The sequence below is a fragment of the Pithys albifrons genome, chromosome 4 (genome assembly GCF_047495875.1).
Source record: "Pithys albifrons albifrons isolate INPA30051 chromosome 4, PitAlb_v1, whole genome shotgun sequence".
In the NCBI taxonomy this organism is placed as follows: domain Eukaryota; kingdom Metazoa; phylum Chordata; class Aves; order Passeriformes; family Thamnophilidae; genus Pithys; species Pithys albifrons.
Window position 1 is genome coordinate 2,012,672 of NC_092461.1, and position 18,732 is coordinate 2,031,403.

Here is an 18,732-nt window from a genome sequence, read left to right on the forward strand (position 1 = left end):
CAAATGAACCTTGTCCTCCTTCAGTTGAACTTTTGAGGAATCTCACTGGTCACCTTTTGGATCTTGAGCATTTACTTTCAGTTCTAAAGGATTTGTCTTAATTGCCAAGTTAATGAGAATGGGAGGGAGGGATTGAATGTTTTTGTGGAATCTCCTATCATCTCTTCTGTTTTTTTTTGTCAAGCTCCAAAAGCATCTTTAAATGTTCACTTGAATTTAAAAAAAATCCATTTAATATATTTCCTAAATTCTCAGTCAAAAGATGTTTTTTCCTACTGGTTATGAGGAGAATCATGTTCTTAGTGGTGTATTATTATAAATGAATTATGACAAATAATTACAAATTATTACACTGAACAAACTGCCTTTGGACAGCAGCAAATGTGATACTTGAAAAAAAGAGATTTTAGGCCTCCACTGTTGCCTTTGTGAAGATTTTTCCTCCTACAGACATGCAGAGCAGCATTTTGATTTTCTGTATATATATATATATATTTTTTTTTTTTTTTTTTTTTAGTGAGAGAGGATTTAGGAAACTCTTGATACTTTGTGCAGTGCTGCACAAAAACTGTATCTACTTGTACCTGAGAGCCAAGAGTTGCTGTTCTCACAGTAACTAAAGTGATGGCCTAAATATCTTAGACAGATTAGTCTAAAAAAGTGCCATTTGGAAAAGCTCCATTTCTATTAAAAGCTCCCCAATTTTATCTGGCTTTATGTTGTGCACTTACCTTATTTTTGGGTGAGCTTGACAATAATTTTTATGCAACTGATACAAGACCAAAGAAAATTTATATTGACTTTTAGAGTTCTGGTTTTATCTGTTGGGGGAGATTCCATTGCCTGAGAGAGAGTGTTTGGATTATTGAGGACACATTAAATATGAAATAATTGCTTTTCTGTTGACTCTTTAGCTGCAGGTGTTGCACAGAGGAGAAGGTATATTAAATAAAAACAGAATTCCAATCCCAGTTTATGGTATAATAATAGATATGGAAAGCTGTATTTGAAGGAAGCTTTGATGTGTTGTATTTATCTTGATCCTCAGGATTTGGAAAGTGAGGGATAGAAGACTAAGATGTTTGTAACATTTTCCATTCCAGTTTATTGAGAAGAAAGCTGCAAATAAAGCACATTTTTAGCCCTGTGTATTATGAAGCAAAAATAATGTCTCCAGCCTTGCTTTTTTTTTTTTCCTGGAGTACAATGTCTTGGATGCAGCTTTTGAACTGGATGATACCACAAAATCTGTTTGCAACATATTTAAAGAAACAAACAGAAAAAAAGTCCTATTTCATGACCCTTTAGACAGCTTTAGAGTTGATTGTGCAGACAGTTCCTGAGATAGGAGAATATTTTACTTTCAAAGAATATTTCAAGGTTTTAAACTCTTGTATCACCTCTTTTTTAAATTGCAGCATTCTTTTAATCTACATCTTTCTTTCTTCTTATTTTTCTTTTTTTTTCCTTTTTTCCCCTTTTTTCCCCTTTTTTCCCCTTTTTTCCCCTTTTTTCCCCTTTTTTCCCCTTTTTTCCCCTTTTTTCCCCTTTTTTCCCCTTTTTTCCCCTTTTTTCCCCCTTTTTTCCCCTTTTTTCCCCTTTTTTCCCCTTTTTTCCCCTTTTTTCCCTTTTTCCTTTTTTCCTTTTTTCCTTTTTTCCTTTTTTCCTTTTTTCCTTTTTTCCTTTTTTCCTTTTTTCCTTTTTTCCTTTTTTTCCTTTTTTTCCTTTTTTTTCCTTTTTTCCTTGTTTTCCTTTTTTTCCTTTTTTCCTTTTTTTTTCCCTTTTTCCCTTTTTTTCCTTTTTCCCCTTTTTTCCTTTTTTCCCTTTTGTTCCCGTTTTTTCCCCGTTTTTCCCCGTTTTTCCCTTATTTTCCCCCTTGTTCTTCCCCTTGTTCTTCCCCTTGTTCTTCCCCTTGTTCTTCCCCTTGTTCTTCCCCTTGTTCTTCCCCTTGTTCTTCCCCTTGTTCTTCCCCTTGTTCTTCCCCTTGTTCTTCCCCTTGTTCTTCCCCTTGTTCTTCCCCTTGTTCTTCCCCTTGTTCTTCCCCTTGTTCTTCCCCTTGTTCTGCCCCTTGTTCTGCCCCTTGTTCTGCCCCTTGTTCTGCCCCTTGTTCTGCCCCTTGTTCTGCCCCTTGTTCTGCCCCTTGTTCTGCCCCTTGTTCTGCCCCCTTTTTTTTTTCCTTTTTTTCCTGAAACAACCATAAAAGGTGTCCTTTTTATGGCTTCAACCTTTTGGATAATTGGAAAAAGCTGATCAAGGCGTTGTGTATTTAACTTCTGAACGCCCCACTGTTGATTTAGTTTAAAGCACTACTGTCCAGCAAAAGTACTGAAAGCATTTTTAAGCATCAGACTTTCTTTTCTACAATTCTTGTCAGCAATTCCTACGTGAATGGTTTTGGGTGTGCATTTCAGCTGTGGTTTCACACACAGTTTTGTTCCCTTTGGAAGGGACATCTTCTTTCTGCAAGTTTCCTTAGCTTTGTTTTACAAAGAGATTCAATATTCAAATTAACTTTACATATTCCAGTGAGTTCTTTTAAGCTATCGAGGCACTGCTATTTGTGCTTCGGGTTTTGTGGAGGAAAAGAAGCCACTCACAGCCCACAGATTGGGATTTTTAATTCCTCCCAGTTAATTAAAAATGACAGACTCAGTAGGGATGAGCCAACTGTCCAGCTAAAATCTTCTCTACATCTTGTGTGGAGTCCTGAAGAGGTGTCTGCTTGGTCTGGTATTTCTTCTTTTGTATCTGAAAGGGTGAATGGAGGTAGGATGGAATATTTTGGCAGCACAATTAGCTGTTGTTGGATGTGGCAGCCACAGAAAGTCGTGGGAGGACCTTCAGGTGGGTTGTGGCTGGATGATAAAAAGCTCCATGAAACTTGCTGTGGAACACAAAGCTCTTCTGACCTGATGTGCCCAGCCAGGGTTTCTGGGCTGCCTGTTCTCAGGTGAATAATTCTGGAGGTTGACTCTTGCAGGGGGAACATCAGCTCAGCACATGGGTGAAAAGTGGCACAAGACTGTCCTGACTTATGTGAGCAGAAAAAGAGGGAAGAAGCTTCATGGCTGTGAAGCTGCAAAGTCCTCCTGACTGTTGTGTTTAATTCTGGCCCTCCTGGTCTCAAAAAAGGGACTAGAAAGAGGCAGAGAATGGCAGTAGTGGTGGGTTTGCAGACCACTCTTACATGAGGAACCACTAACATATTAAGAAGTGTTTGGTCTGGGTTGGGAAGAGGGATGTGGTTAGAGGGTTGTGCATCCATGAGGAGCAGGAGGGAGGACTTACCATTGCCCATTACAGGAATTGTGGGACTTAATTTATCATGAGGTGGGTTCAGAACAAGTACAAAGATATGCCCATAATGGAACTGTGGGCTTTGTTACACTGTGGTGTCACTTTTAAAAGTCCATCTGATTTAAAAACTGTGAGATAAATTAATATAAAAAAGCAATCCTTGAAAGCCTTTAAGCTTAAATATCCCAGTGAATTCCATCAGTAGTGACAGGCTGTGGCACAGAGCTGGGAACAAGAAGTTGGAGAAGAGCAGAAACTTCTTGAACTGGCTTTGCCTCCTAAACAATTACAGTGAGGTGTTTGTCAGACCAAGTGCTGCCAATGGCTTTGAGTCTGAAGCTTAGTCATTCTGCCTCAGACCTGGAACACACAACTGAAACCTCACCTGTTTTTCCTCCTCCCCCATCCCCTCTAGAGGCAAAACCTGCAGCCTAATTAAAGATACAATCTCTGCTTTCAAAGTTTTCCTTTCTCTGCTTCTGAGATGTTCTCAGATGGAATTTGCCAGCTAAAGTAGCTCTTCATGTTTCAAAAATGAAGCAATTTCTATGGTTCTCACCTCCTTCCTGATCTCTAATGCAAACTGAAACGTGTTGTGATTCTTCCCTTTGCAATCCACAGAAGACTCAGGCAGTGGTTCTTCAAGAGTACTGAAGTATTGGGCACCACCCTCCTCTTTGGACCCTCTTTTTAGGTATTTATATACCTTGAGGAGGTTCCCCTTGAGCCTTCCTTCTTCAGGTTGAACGTGCCAGCTCTCTCCTCAGAGCAAAAATATTCCAGTTCCTAATTTTCAATATATTTTTTGATGGTTTTATTATTCTCCATCATAGAAAGTCAGAATAAGAACATGAATTCAACCAAATTAGAGTTAGCAAAAGAATTTGGTTAATGCTGGATTCAAATATACTTTGAGTCTTTTAATCTGTTACTGGTTCTATTTATATAATCCAGTCATAAGATGGATAAGATTGATTTTTTTTTAGCCCTGCAAAGGTGTCAGACTCCTCCTGTTACTGCAGGTCGAGATATCTCCTATTTTATTGTAAGCAGTGTGTGCTTAATTGGTGATGAATATACAAATTGTCACAAATTCACAGCACATTGGAGAAGAAAAGGAGCCTGTTAAATTCTTTTTTTTTCCTCACCCCTCTGTTGTTTGGGATATGTTCTCTTTTACCTCTAGAAAGGCATCTAACCTTTGTGTGAGGTCCTCACATGAAAACTCTGAGTGCCACTGCAGTTGCCACCCTTCTCTGCTGGAAATGATACAGTCTCTGATTCTAGAAATTAATGTAGGTTCCACCTTTCTGTGCTAAGTTCAGTAACTTGATGCCTTCACTCTGTGCAAATTGTTCCCTGCCTTGGCAGTTGTTCTCTTTTTGTTAACTGATAAACTTGGGGCTCATACTCTGAAGAATTTTTCTGGCCTTTGGGTAACTTTTGTGGTTCATTTCATGGTTCCTGGCACTGCCTTAGTTACTGTCTGAGCTTTGTAGAGATAGTGGAGAGATCTCCAGAGGTCCTGCTCGTGTGGATGCTGTGCAAGAATAAAGTCTCCTCAGCACTTTTAGGTGTTGGTGCTGCAACAGCTCAGGAGATCTTACTCCCTTTGTCCATTTATGTCGAGTTGATTTCAGTTTATGTTCCTGCTCTGTGGTTCCACACAATAAACCTCATTTATCCCATGAATCATCATCATCATCTCTTCTGCATAATGTTCACTTTCTAGCACATGTTGGCAGTTTTTAGTGCTGTCTGTGGAACAAATAATGTCATCTCAAAGTCACCAGAACAACTGGTGTTTCAGGCAGCTGAGCTAGAAAGTGTTTTTGGTGAAGGGATGGAATTCTCTCTGCTAATGTGTATTGTCATCAAACCTGAGTTTTAATTTTAAATACGAATTAATGAACCATATTTTCTTTCTCATAAGTTCATTTAATATTCATGCCACTAAAAACACATGCTAGGATGAAACCAAAATAGTAATTTGTGAATTCTGCTGAGTCTCAAACAGCTTTTTTGTGCTGCAGTTTCGTTTGAAGAATGGCAACATACGTTTGCAGAGCTGTGTGAAAGGATGAAGTGTCAAACCCAATTAGTGTATCTCTTGCAATCTCATTAGTAAAATAAAGTAGATGACAATTGAATGATATTTGTCCCTGTTGTGGTAAAGGAATGTGACAGTGAGACCTGGGGGTTCTTGTCTGTTGTCCAGCCTGAACTCAAGGCCAAGACTGGTGCAAATGCAACTTCAGGAACTTCTCAAATATATCAAATAAATCCTTGTCCTGATTGAGTAGGAAAAAATATGCTTACCTGACAGCAAAAAGTGATTTTTTTCCCATCTTTTTTCTAGTTATTTGGTTAACACCTACAGTTTAGTTCTTTCTAGTACACAATGTTGTCCCTGACTATAATACTGACTATTATATTGAGATCTTCTGTCTTGACCCTTGTCAATGAAGCTGTTGATCATTGATCTCTTTGTCTTTCTAGCAAATTGTCGTGCCTGAGTTTTGAGCCAGCAAACTAACAAAGTCAGGTTTAATTATGGAATGCTGTGTTGCTCATCAAATTGCCTTCACGTGGCCTTGAAGGCAACCTGTCTTGGAATGAATACTGTATATAGTGATAAAATAGCTTTGAGCACGACCTCAGCACTGTCTGGAACTGCCTGAAGGGAAGTTCTGGCCAGGTGAGGGTTGGTCTCTTCTCCCAGGCACTCAGCAATAGGACAAGGGGGCACGATGGGCTCAAGCTCTGCCAGGGGAAATTGAAGTTGGAGAGCAGAAGAAAATTCTTTGCAGAGAGAGTGCTCAGGAATTGGAATGGGCTGCCCAGAGAGGGGGTGGATTCCCCATCCCTGGAGGTTTTTAAGCTGAGCTTGGCCGTGGCACTGAGTGCCATGATCTGGTAAAGGGACTGGAGTTGGACCAAGGGTTGGACTTGATGATCTCGCAGGTCTTTTCCAACCCAATCCATTCTATGATTCAACAAGGGGTGTATCTTCACTTGTGTTTTGGTGGTTCTCACAGGCAGCAGTTCTGAAGGCATTTTAAAGGAGTGGTAGTGTTAAAAGGGAACATTTTCCATTGGCTTTGGAGACATAGGAGATGTTTAATAGCTGTGAGTGGCTGACTCCAGTGACTGGTTGGGTGTGAGAATCTCAGTAGAGTTTGTGCACAGAGTTGAAGTGCCAGTTAATGCTTTGGGTGTTTTCTCCTCAAGAGCACTAAGAGCAAATGCAACAGAATAAGAATAATGGGTGCCTAAAAAATGCCACTGTCATTTTGTTATCACTCCTAGGATGTGTTTTCACATACTTTCCATAACTAAAGCATGTTTGCTCTGACTGCAGTTCCATTCCATTCAGGCCAAGAATCATTCACTATTCACTGGAGACTAACAAGTGTTAACTGATCTTTTCCCCCTCCCTCATTTCCTCATCCTGATTAATTAAACCTGATCAGATGGCAAAAATCTCCTTGTACATTCAGTTTAATTGAAAAGGAAGGATTTTTAAAATGGCTTTTTAAATGATCAGGAGTACTTGGTGGTGTGTCTGCCCTTGGTAGGACCATCAGGTAGATGCATTCCTGAGCCTTTTGGGGAAGAGATTATCTGGATATTAACAAGTTTGATACACTTGTGATTGTGGCTGTGCTTGTAATTGTGGGAGCAGGTTTTCATTACAGTAACTGGAATCTTGGATAAGTTTTGAATGAGCATAATTAAAGACTTGGGGAAAACAGATTATTTACCATGGTAGGTTCTAGATGGAGTCTAAGCTGTCAGATTTGCAGTAGAACTTTTTGATCTCAAGGCAGAGTGACAATTTTTGCCTTTTCATTTAAACGAAGCAAATTATCTGAAGTGGGATTTTTAAAAAATAAAAGAAAAACCCTCAACTTATTTTATGTGGGAGAGTATTCAGATTATTTTTGGTGAGTTTTCTAGCAGAGAGATAGATTAGTCTTTCTGATAGTGGGTGGTGACTGTTCTAAGCTGACTTCTGTTTGTACAGTGGATATTATATATGGGACAGGTATCAGCCCTTTTTGGGCTGTCAGTAGAAGTTGGTTTTAGGTGACAGATTAGAAACACTTGAATTTCAAGTCAACAAATTGCTGGCATTGGAATAATAATGCCTTGGGCAGTAAAAACAGTCAGAACTCAGGAGCAAAGGTAAGTCAGCAACTCATGATGTTCCCAGACAGTTTTCACTTTCTGTTTTCCATCTAGTAAATGTCAATATGATGCCTTTTCACTTCCTTTAATGAGCTTGTGTTGCTTTCATAACCTGTGGTTTCATTGCTGTAGTGAATGAACTTCAGTGCTTGGAGTGGAACTCTGTTATGGAGGGGAAATATCCAGGCATTTTCTTGGTTTCTTTCGTGCCATGGAACTCACTCTGCTGCTGTAATGTCTGTTCTGTTTAACCTTCACTGCAGTTATTTGTCATTCTGATTTCAGTGGCTGACTTTTCTCTTTGCATGTGCTTGGTTTCCATAAAGCATGTGAGAACAGCTTATTATTAGAATATGCATCTGGTTCTCATGATGTTTCTGATTATGATCAGCTACTCCCTTATTATGCAGGCCCTTGTTCCAGTTGCTTTACTTGTTAAATTGTTTTTCTTTGGCTGTTCTATGAAGGATTATTTTGTCTGTAGACCAGACTTTTGCTGGGTGGGAGGGTTAGACAGACACAGGGCATGTGCTGTTCACCTTATGCAAGAATATAAAATAACTAATTATCAGTATTTATGTATGTATATAATTTTCCTTTAGTCATGTATAAAAATTACTCTCAAGCTCAGCCAAAAATAATGTAACTGCACAACATAAGGCCATATAAAATTGGTAACCCTTTCATAAAAATGTAGCTTTTCCAATTGGCACTTCCTTAGACTCATCTGTGTAAGACATTTAGGGTCATTACTTCAGTTACTGTGGGAAGTGTAACTCACTCAGTATGTAAAGTAACTTCCAGGAATCCTGGTATGGAATTTTGATGCCAACTTTGTTGTCAGCTGTACAGGAGGTGCCCCAGACAAGCACAAAGCTGGGATGCTGTTCCCTTTAAGGGCATTGCTCCAGTCATTTACTTCTGCATTTCAAAAATTCATAGGGAAAATGGACAAATAAATGTCTTTTTCTGTGTTCTTTGTAGAGAAAAGGGTGTCCTGCCAGTAGTTTGTAGTGTATAATCATCTGAAACTGTCACTGTGGCAGGCTGGGATCTGTTTCTGGGGTGGTTCAGTGCATCAATAATGTAAAGCCACACTTTTTCAGGTGTTTGATATCAAGAGACTCTGGAGCAGTGAAATGTAAGAGGTACAATTTTTTGTCAGGATGATGCAGCCAGGAAGACTTTCCATTCATGTTCTGACACAGGCCATGAGAACTGACATTTTGTGGGTCAATTCTCTTGGCAAACTGGAGAAGCATTTTTAGTTCTAGCCAGAGACAACAGGAAAAAAAGTTTACATTCACACAAAGCTTTCTGTAAATTCTATAATTACTATAAATTGAGAAAAGTCAGTCTGAGTGTGCAGACTGAGGATGCCCATTGGTTAAATCCAAATCTGCTGTTGTGCAGAGGCATTACAAGGTTGTCCAACTCTAATAATTTCCTAAAGTGTATAATGGTTGTCCTCTTCACAGGAGATCTTGTTGTCACTGAAAAGTTATTACATCTTGTCATTAACACTGAGGATGCTTAGACATGGAATTAAAAATTATTGGAAATAAACATTCTAATTGTTGTAGATTCTGTTGTCCATTCATGTCTTGTGTGTGTGTCTCTGCCACCCCAGCCATGACACTGAATCACCACATTTCTATGGTCACTGTTTGGTAAAAATTGAGAGCAATTCAGTTCTCTTTGAAGCTGAAAGCTGCTGGTTTCTAGGAAAGGAAAGAGACAATGAAGCTCATATTAAAATAAAAAAAAGGCAGATAAAAAAAGTGAAAAATCGATGCAGGGGTTTATAGCACATCTTTAAGCTGTCACAGGTGGGATTTCTGGTAAACTGCACACAGTTATTAATTTTTTAGTCTGTGCCCTTTGATTGAAATAAGTATTTTGGAGTGTCTTCACCTGAACCAGTGCCAGGATAAGGGTTACACTCAGCTGGAATTGCCAAGGAGCTTGAAAATCCATCCTGTGAGTCAATACAGCTGACTGAGTCCAGAAGCCTTTGATCATCTCCCTGTTGGTGATTCAGGGAGTTGCTTGAGTTGGTCTTTAGAGTTTGGAGCAGTAGGATGTGACATGATGGTGGGAAGCTGCAGCTCCTTGTGCTTTGAAACCTCCAAGATCAGAGACGCTGCTGGGAAGTTGTACTGTCCACCAGGGGTTCCTAAAGTGGCTTGTACACTTTTGTTGAAGTGGACATCAAACTAAAGTAAGATGAGACTTCCAAAAAGGGAGTGGCTTACACTGCTTAAGTAAATATATTAAGGAATTTGTCAAACCAGTTATTTACTTCAGTTGTGTTTTGTACCTTTTCCAATTAGGGGTTATAAGAATGATCTCAGATTAAAAAAAAGCAGTTGATAAACTTTGTGTTGGTTTTTACTTCAACTAAACTGTTTAGGACTCCTGCAGAACCCAGACAGCAGTTTGTCAGGAATTCTCTAAGAAAACTCATATATTCTGGAATTATTTTTCAAGATAGGAGTGTATTTAAAAGCTTTAAAAAAAAACACATTTGCATGACTTTTTTCAATAGGAACTTCTCTTGAAAGTTCTGAGTGGTCTGGCACTGTCTGAACAAGCTGAGAACCTTGGACTTGCTTCACACCTGAAAACAGATTAAAATGAGAATATTCAGGGTACAACTAGATCTATTTTCTGCACTGAGAGTGCAGCCTCTTTATACCTTTGACTTTGGTGCAGTGTGGCTGTTGCTGGACCTTTTTTTCATCCATACCCTTCTCTTGAAAACCTCACAGTGTTCTCTGCTTGTGTTGTTTGTCTGGAGACTTTTCTGGTTGTGTTTTTTTTTCCTTCATCCACGTTATTTTTCCTTTCTTTGTCCACGTTTTTTTTCCTTGCTGTGAAGAGCAGCTGGAAATTTTTGCTGTGTATAATTTCAGGCTAATTTCTATATCTGATGTAGTCATACACCTGAGGCTGTGGGTTTGATGAATGGCCTGTCAGTCTAATTTTATACCTATAAGGGATCTGACATTTTCCTGTATTTTTAATGCAGGACTGAATTAGTTATTAAGTACTCACTGGTTCATAATCTTTGATATGTCATTAAAATATCTTCTGATTATCCTTCAATTCATTGTGGATTAAAAAATATTCAGATTATAGTGATGACATACACTAACTTTGTTTCTTTTCCTTTTTTTTTTGCTCTTTTCTATGTGAATGGTGTATTGACACTTCTCATCATCATTGCTGGTTTTTCTGCCAATCATCTAGAAAACCACCTAAGGTGAGTATTGTCTTTTTTTAATTTGTATCTGCTTGAAAACATTGAGCAGTGCAGAAGACTCAGCCCTGTTGCTGTAGTATGTGATCAGTACAGTTTTAATATTTATAAAAAATAAATCTGTTCCTCATACTTCCAAGTTAAAAACATCATTTCAGAAGAACAGATTTTAATCCAAGTGACATGCAGGCAAGGCCCATGACTTGTTAAAGCTGTGACCAGGGCAAGCCAGGGGTTCAAAGCATTCACAAAAACATTTGAAAGTGTAAATATGTATTTTGCATAAAACATTTCATTGCGTGCAATTCTGCTTAAAAGTTAAAATAAAGTTCTTAAAAGGTGACAAAATGTATCTACTAAAACCAGCCATTTTTGTTTGTACTGGATGATAGTCAGGAATTAATAATTAGTGTAAAAGTTGCCAGAGTGCACCAGAATTTACCTAAAAACGATTGTCTGTGTTGTTGGTATTGCAGGGGAAAGGCAGGAGGAAAAGTGCTCTGCACCTCTTAGACATTTTAATCACTGTTAACTGGTTTTTAAAAATGAAAAAACCCTCTCCTTTCTGTTGTAATTTCACCAAAAAAGAGCATTTTTAGGAAAGCTTTATTTTCTCTAATCCATCATTTCTGTTCCTTTATAGGCAGATATTCTGGACATTATGTAAAAACTCAATTATGGGCTTTTATTTCTTTGACAAAACCAGACCAGCTGGATGCTTGTGCATAAATGTCACATTATTATTAGATCTAGTTGGATGGTCATTAATAGCCCTAAGCTATAATGCTGAAATTTATGATGTTATGTGAAATTTTGGTCAGTTTGAGACAGAATAAAGTTCATGCCATGAGTGGAAAAAAGGCTTTGTTGGCTTTGTAAGGGTGTGATGTGAGCTTTGGATGTTACTGATTTATGCAGGTTTTTGGAGACTGCACATAGTTGATCTTCAAATTAGGATCTTCTAAAATAATATCTTATAAATATTGGATTTCTGTCCCTTCTGGTTTTCTGTCCATCCTTCAGCCCTGTTGTAGGTCTTGTGTTTGCCAGACAGTGACCAACAGTTTTTCTTCTGTTCTTTGGTGGCTTCCATTCTGATATTAAACTTATTGATGGAGTCTCCATTTGCCATTTCCCCCTGGATCTCCTTTACTCCCATTATCTCCATCAGCAGCTGGAATAGCCATGTAGGATGAAAAATTCCTACCCAAGGAATGAAAAATTCCTTTTTTCAGGAACCAGGTAGCCCCATAAGTCACCCAACATACTTCTCAGTGACAGCAGAATGTGATTAATTGGCCATCTACTGGTCAGATGGAAGTGGCATTAAACATTAGCATTATATTTGCAATATTTTATAGTTGCAGAGACAACGTGTGAGGGATAAGGTTCAATCTGGGTAATGCATTGCTGAGTTCAAAGCCCCACACTCTGTCTAGTCCATACTGAGGATTAGGCTTCAAAACATTAATGAATGTCAAATTAAACTCCTTTTTAAACTAATTACGTAATCTGACTTAGTCTGGCCAGCAGTTAATATTGGATTTGGTACTCATTACCTGGGAGTAGTTCACCTGAGTATTCTTGCATACATAAACTCTTCAAATTCTTAATTCCTCAAGCATTGATGAGGGACTTGATGAAAAGGAGTTCTGCAGGGTGTAGTTTTGGCTGTTCAAAACATGACTTCCCCTTGCTGTCTTTTCAGATTCTGTGAGAAGTTGCTGCTGTACAGGAGCCACACACAAAGACTCCTCTAGTTTAAAATCTGCCATTTCATTTTTAAGCCACAGGTACAGGTGATTTTTGAGCCAAAACTCCAGCTTTTTCCCAACCTCTAATTGTCTCCTTAGCAAAATAACCAACAGCTGCCTTAAAATGCTGGAGGGATTTGCTGAAGGAATCCAAGCCCCATATCTTTAATTTTTCCTAAACTTTGTAGTTCCCAGAACAAGTCCTCTGTCTAAATTCCTAATATTTGCTGACACTCCAAATACAAGTCTCTATAACCCAGGAATTACCTACATAACTCTCTTTCCTTAGGGTGGTGTGAGCACTTTCAGTGACTCTGGCTACACCAGTACCAGGATCCAGCACTTCCCAGCTCATTCTTTCTCATAACTTTCCATTTTTATATGGTTTTGTGGTAAAGTTCTTACAATGAATATGCAGTGAGTACCTGCTCTAGCTCATATATTTATTTTTGCTGTGGGCTTCCTTCCAATTATGCAAGATCATGCCCTGGTGAGTTGTGTTGCATTACTTGTAGCTCTGACTGTTTCTAAGATGTCTAAAATACCAGTCTAAGCTTTTTTTAGAACTGTCTTACCACACAAACTAAAAATACTGTGCAATGTCAGACATTGGAATAGTAGAGCTGGGAGAAAACCTGCCCTGTTCATCCTTCCATTCAAATTTTTTTGTTTAGAAGCTGCTGCTGTTGTGTGGCAGGTTCTTGGCAGCTTCCTTTTATCTGGCTTATTTTACATGCCAGGATGAATTACGAGGTGTAGAATCTTGCAAAAATAAGAAAAAAATACAACTTGTTTGTTAATTCCCTCTGTTTAAAAGCCCAGAATAATTTTGGGGCTGGTTGTGAGAACTTTGTTGGTTTTGTTTTAATATTAAACACCTAAATAGAATGGATTTTCCAAAACTTAGTTTAAAACTAAGTTCACATGAGGTGCTTGAAGTTTAAAGGTCCTGCTTGTGTCACAGATATCTCTGTTTAAATATATTTCAGTGGTAGTTTTTATATAGTTATTTGATACAGTTTTGATACAAGTTGATAAAGATGTTTTGCTCCAAAGGCATTTTCAATGCCCAGTTTGAGTGTTGCCCATTGAGTCTGAGATTTGAACATTAACAGAACTTCTGGTGCCTTGGATAGTCATATTAAAGGAGATTTAATACTTTCTTCAGGGAAATGGACTCTGGGGAATAAAAATCAATAAGAAAAAAAGTTTATTATTCTGCATACATCTATCAGAAGAAAAAGTAATACCCATCATAATAATGATCAATGAAGATGGGAAAAGGAAGGGAACACATTAGATAAGACTTAGAAGGATTTTGTTCATAGTGTGGGTTCTGTGTCTTGATCCCAATTATCCTTTCATGCTCATCTTGGGACTGCATGTCCTGCCATTCCTGCACTGGAATAGTTATCTGAAATAATAGGAAATAGTTGTCTTTTTGATCATCTTTTCTGTACAAGGGTCACTCTCCAGGTCCTGCAGATATTTCCATAAAATGCCTTCCTTGTGTACATGTGGAAGATTCTTGCAGATTGGGAGCAAGGACTTTGCTTTTCTGTGCCTTCTTTCTTGCTCTGTTCATTCTTTTATTTGCAATCTGTTTTCCCAAAGCTCTTGAGTTGTCAGAAAATCACTTTGGTTGGGTGCTTCCCGAGCCCATGGATTGCTGGGAATGTTCAGGGTTGCTGTGTTGTCATCACCAATCCAAGGGATTTTGAAGTGTCCATCTGCCTGTTTTCATGGAGAGGGGAGTTCTGCTGCAGAAGCCCCAGCACTTTGTGCCTTTTTGCCTGACACTTTTTTTTAAAGGACTCCTGTTACTTCTGTTAGAAGGATTTGGCAATTTTCCAGAACAGATTTTATAAATAGACTCAGTCCGTGGCCTGACTTTTTATGTTTATTATGAAAACATACTAAAATGTTATATTTATATTTGTTTTATCTCGAGGCAGAAGTTTAATCTTCCTATTGCATAACAATTTTTGACCTTTAAAAACACAGTCTGGCCAATTTTTCTCTCTTAAAAAAAACCCAATAAAAATTGCTTTTCTACAAGAAACACTTGGCCACAAACAGATCTTTTAGTTTTAAGAGTCTCTTTGCAAGATCAGTGTTTAAATTAGAAGTCACTGAATGATCCTGCCATGATTTTCTGTGCTAACCAAGGGGAAAATGTGTAGGACAATAGATTAAATTGGCCTGCAGTCTTGCTGGATTGACATTTAAGTCATTACAGATGAGCATTTGGAGCTGGGTAACCTTTTTATCTGCTCTGTGTGATCCACTGCAGGCCATGCTCAGTTTTAAGGGGGAGGAATCCTCCTCTGGTAGGTTTGGATCCTTACAAGAGGAGGTGTTTTTGTAATTAAACTGCTTGTTATTTGATCATTGGAGAGATCAGGAATTGTTACACTTAGTCCTGTGAGAAGAACTTCCATGGAATTGGAATAGGAGAAGGGAAACAGTAGTTCTTGGACTACAGAAGCTTGGGAAAGGGTTTGAGTGTTCTTATTGATGACAGAATTTCATGCTTAGATTTCAAGCATGATGATCAAATGAACAAAAGTAATTTAAAGTGCCCCCTATTTATGTCAATGTCTGAAGATGAGGTGCAGGAACTGCTGCATTTTCCTTGTGCTCCAGTGGCCAAATTCCATCTTTGACTCAGTCCCATCAGGGAATATCCTGACTCATGGAGTTGTTTCTTCCTATTTGTGCTGCAGGAATGACTCAGGCCTGCTTTTAGATTATTATTATGGGTTGGTTTGTTTTCTCTTCAGAAGGGAATTCCTCAACTCATTTCACTCTTATGGACTAAGTGTTGTCTCAGTATTGAGTCTTCTCCAAGGCCATTTGATGTGTTTTGCCTTCAGCTGGAGGAAAGAGATGAGTTTAATGTGCTAACCTGGTTTTATTGTTCTGGAATATTTGCAGCAAGAGGCATCTTGGGAAGATGTGAAGGTTACAACATACCTGTAGATTGGATTGTGTAGTAGCTTGGAATAGCAGGGAGTTCAGGGTGTTCTTGATCCCCAAAAGCCAAAGAAATGATCCTCCTTCTTTCCTCACCTCAGGACTTCTCTCTAGGGAGTTTGGGTGTTTCATCTAAAAGAACCTGTGACTCTTGCTCTACTTGACATGTGTGGTTTGGCTCAATAAGGAGATCAACTGTTGGAAGACCAGGCAAAGAAAATCTTGACCCAGGCAAAGTTTTATTAAAAATGTGATTGGAGATTCCCCCTCCTCATTTGTGCTTCCAAAGCAGAAAGCTAAACCAAAATCTGTATCATTAACTCACCCACAGTCAGTTTATCATGGCAAAATGTGGAAAATAAACTGCAGCTGAGGTGTGTTTGTGGCCACATAAAGCTGTAAAAAAACAACCTTAAATGTCCATGTCCTGACGTTGCCAAATGTGCAAAGAAAGGACTTGGCTCCAATCCCAATGTGTTAAGTGGTTTTACAGGACTCTGTTCCAGGTCTGCAAGTCCACTGAGCACAATATTGAACCTCACTCAATTTCTGCCTGGCTGGAGCTCTTTATGGAAGTGATATTAAATCTTTTCATTAGAGCAGGCTCTGATGGCTTGTTTGTCTAATGGAACTACATTTTCTATTTGTAGTTTCTGAGCTTCCCCTACTGAGGTTCAGAGCTGTGCTGTGAGTTTAGGCAGGTCATCTAATACTGTTTATTTGCTCCTTAAGGCTTTTAAGTACTAATTCTCTTCTCTGAGTGTTAAAAGTCCACCCCACAGTAAAACTTCTGTGCATATTGTGTTGATATCTGCTAAACATCTCACCAAATTCTGTGTATTGAGTCTTTGAGGTGCTGTTTTGTTACTGTTGGCAGAAATGTTTGTCAGTGGTAGTGCCTGGAGGAGACTGGAGTTGGTTATCAGGTTTTGGCTGCTTTTGGAAATCTGCATTAAGGGATAGAGTGAGGAGGATTTAATATAGTATATAATGCAGGTAGGAAAGAAGTATTGCAGTTTGCAGCTCTCAAGATTTCACTGATGTGTTCCTGCTGATGAAGCCTCTTCAGGGTTCTGATTTAGGATGTACAGAAACAGAAGAGCCAAATCACACAGTCATAGATAATGTACTGCTTTAAAAGAAAGATCTTGAGAGGATCCTGATTTGTCTCTTTATGTACTCCTGCAGGTGTTTGCCTTTGATCACTGCTTCTGGTCCATGGATGAATCAAACACCACAAAATATGCAGGTAAACTCTTTTCTGTACATTGGACAGTGTAAATAATTTGAAAATGTGAGAGTTTGGGCTTTTGTTTTGTGGACTTGGTTTTGTTTGCTTTTTTTTTTATTTTGTACTGTGATGCTCAGGTGACTTCACAGAAGCAGATTTCTCATTTTTACAGGATTGAGTCATCTGAGATGAGCTCAGTTGGTTAAAACTTGGCTGTAATAATGCCAAGGTCATGGGTTCAATCCCCTGTGTGGGCCATTGACTGAAGAGTTGGACTCTGTGATCCTTGTGGGTCCCTTCCAACTCAGAATAGTCTGGGATTCTGTGATTCTGTGAACATGAAAGCACTTACACATCCTAGTCTGTGATTCTGTGATCTGCACAAAACTGTTATCAGGACTCTGTGATTCAAATCTCAGTGAGAGCCCCTCAGGTGAGAAGGAATAATCCAAGTTTTAAGGTGCCCAGCACACTGGTCAGGAGGGATCCATTTATATCTAAGCTATAATGTTGTGGGGTTTTGTATCACCTGGAAAAGCCTTTTGTGATGATTTTTTTCTGTCACTTAAAATTTCATTTCTGCATCAGAAGTTCCTTCTGAGTGATGCTGGTGATGCTGGTGTGTGTTTTCAGTGCTCTGCATCTCTGTGTGTGGGAGGGGAGTAAAGGGTGTTCTCAGACAGTGTGGTTGGTTCAGGTCTTTTCAATCATGACTGTTCAGATCCTTGGTGTGTTCTGAGCAATCAGCTTTGTGATTCCTTCCTTCCAAAAGCTGCAGAATCCATGCAAGGTTGGAGTTTTCTCATAACTGGATTTGAATATTAGCATATTCATATTTTATAAGAGGACTTCTTATGGTAGAGAGAGCTCTGAATGCTGGAATCTCAAGGCTGTGGTCCATGGGAAAGGAAAAAAAACCCACCAGGATTCAGTTTAGATATTCTTATGAAATTTTGTGGCCCATAAGATTTGAAGGTTGATTGGGTTAATTACTTCAAAGTTTGAGATCAGTGGTCTCATAAATGAACTGCCACATATGTGTGTTAAATTATATCTCTGACTGCTGGGAAGGGAGAGACCAGAAAAACCCCCCTAACCAGTCAAACTTGTTTCTGTCTCATCTCCAGGTGAATCCAGGGGGGTTCAAGTTTTAATTTGAGTCAAAACTAAATCTCTCTCTCGAGCCTGTTTCAGAAGTTGCAACTGAACATGTCTTATCTGAACTTTTATTATCTGTATATATGATCTCTGGAAAGTTGTGTCTTGCTTCTCTTCCATTTTTTTTACTGTTCAGAAAGCTATTAGGTGGGGTTTTTTTGCATATTCCAGTTAATATTCCTGAGTTGGGGGGAAAAAAAATAAAACCAAATCAGGATGGTTTTTTCCTTGGGTTTGTGTTTTTCTGGTTTTTTTGTTGGGTTTTTTTTTTTGTTTGTTTTTTGGGGTTTGTATGTGTGTGTGTTTTGTTTTTTTTTCTTTTTCCCTTGGGAGAGAGGCTTTGGTGTTGATTTTTTTTTTCCTATTTAGAAATATGCTAAGAATGTGAGCTAAAAGACTTGCATACAGAAAACAATGCTGTCACTGAATTATTTGATGTTGTTGTATGGTCTTGAAGCAAACTTGTGACTTCCAGCCCTCATGTTCTAGGACACAACAAATTTGGCAGAGTATCGAAATAACAGTAATTTAAAAAAAAAAAAAGACAAAACACCAAAGTGTTTCAGGTCTAAGTTACTGGGTTATTGGCTTGGCTTGTGCATGAGCTGATGCAATTCTATATTACAGACCATTTCTTGGTTTAGAGCCAACAAACCAAATGCTGAAATGGCAATATTTCAGTTTTTATATATTAGCAATATTAAGGGTCCCTCAGTCTGTCTCACAGCTTGGCCCAAGTTACTCTGCATTTTTGTGAATCTGCTTTTAGTTGAAGCCTGAAGCTCATACACAACTTGAACAATTTTCAAGCACTCTGGACTCGGTTTTCAAGCTTTATATGTATTTATTACATATACAATGAC

At 38.7% G+C, this 18,732-nt stretch overlaps 1 protein-coding gene across 4 annotated transcripts in view; it reads left to right on the forward strand.

Annotated features, from left to right (window-relative positions):
* The window catches only part of KIF13A (kinesin family member 13A), a 96,086-nt gene that overhangs the window by 23,369 nt on the left and 53,985 nt on the right, over positions 1–18,732 (forward strand). For all 4 annotated transcript variants that reach the window (XM_071553193.1, XM_071553194.1, XM_071553195.1 and 1 more), the window contains exons 3-4: positions 10,741–10,753; positions 16,669–16,729. In XM_071553193.1, the coding sequence (XP_071409294.1) occupies positions 10,741–10,753; positions 16,669–16,729 (74 nt within the window). The remainder of the gene's footprint in view (positions 1–10,740; positions 10,754–16,668; positions 16,730–18,732) is intronic.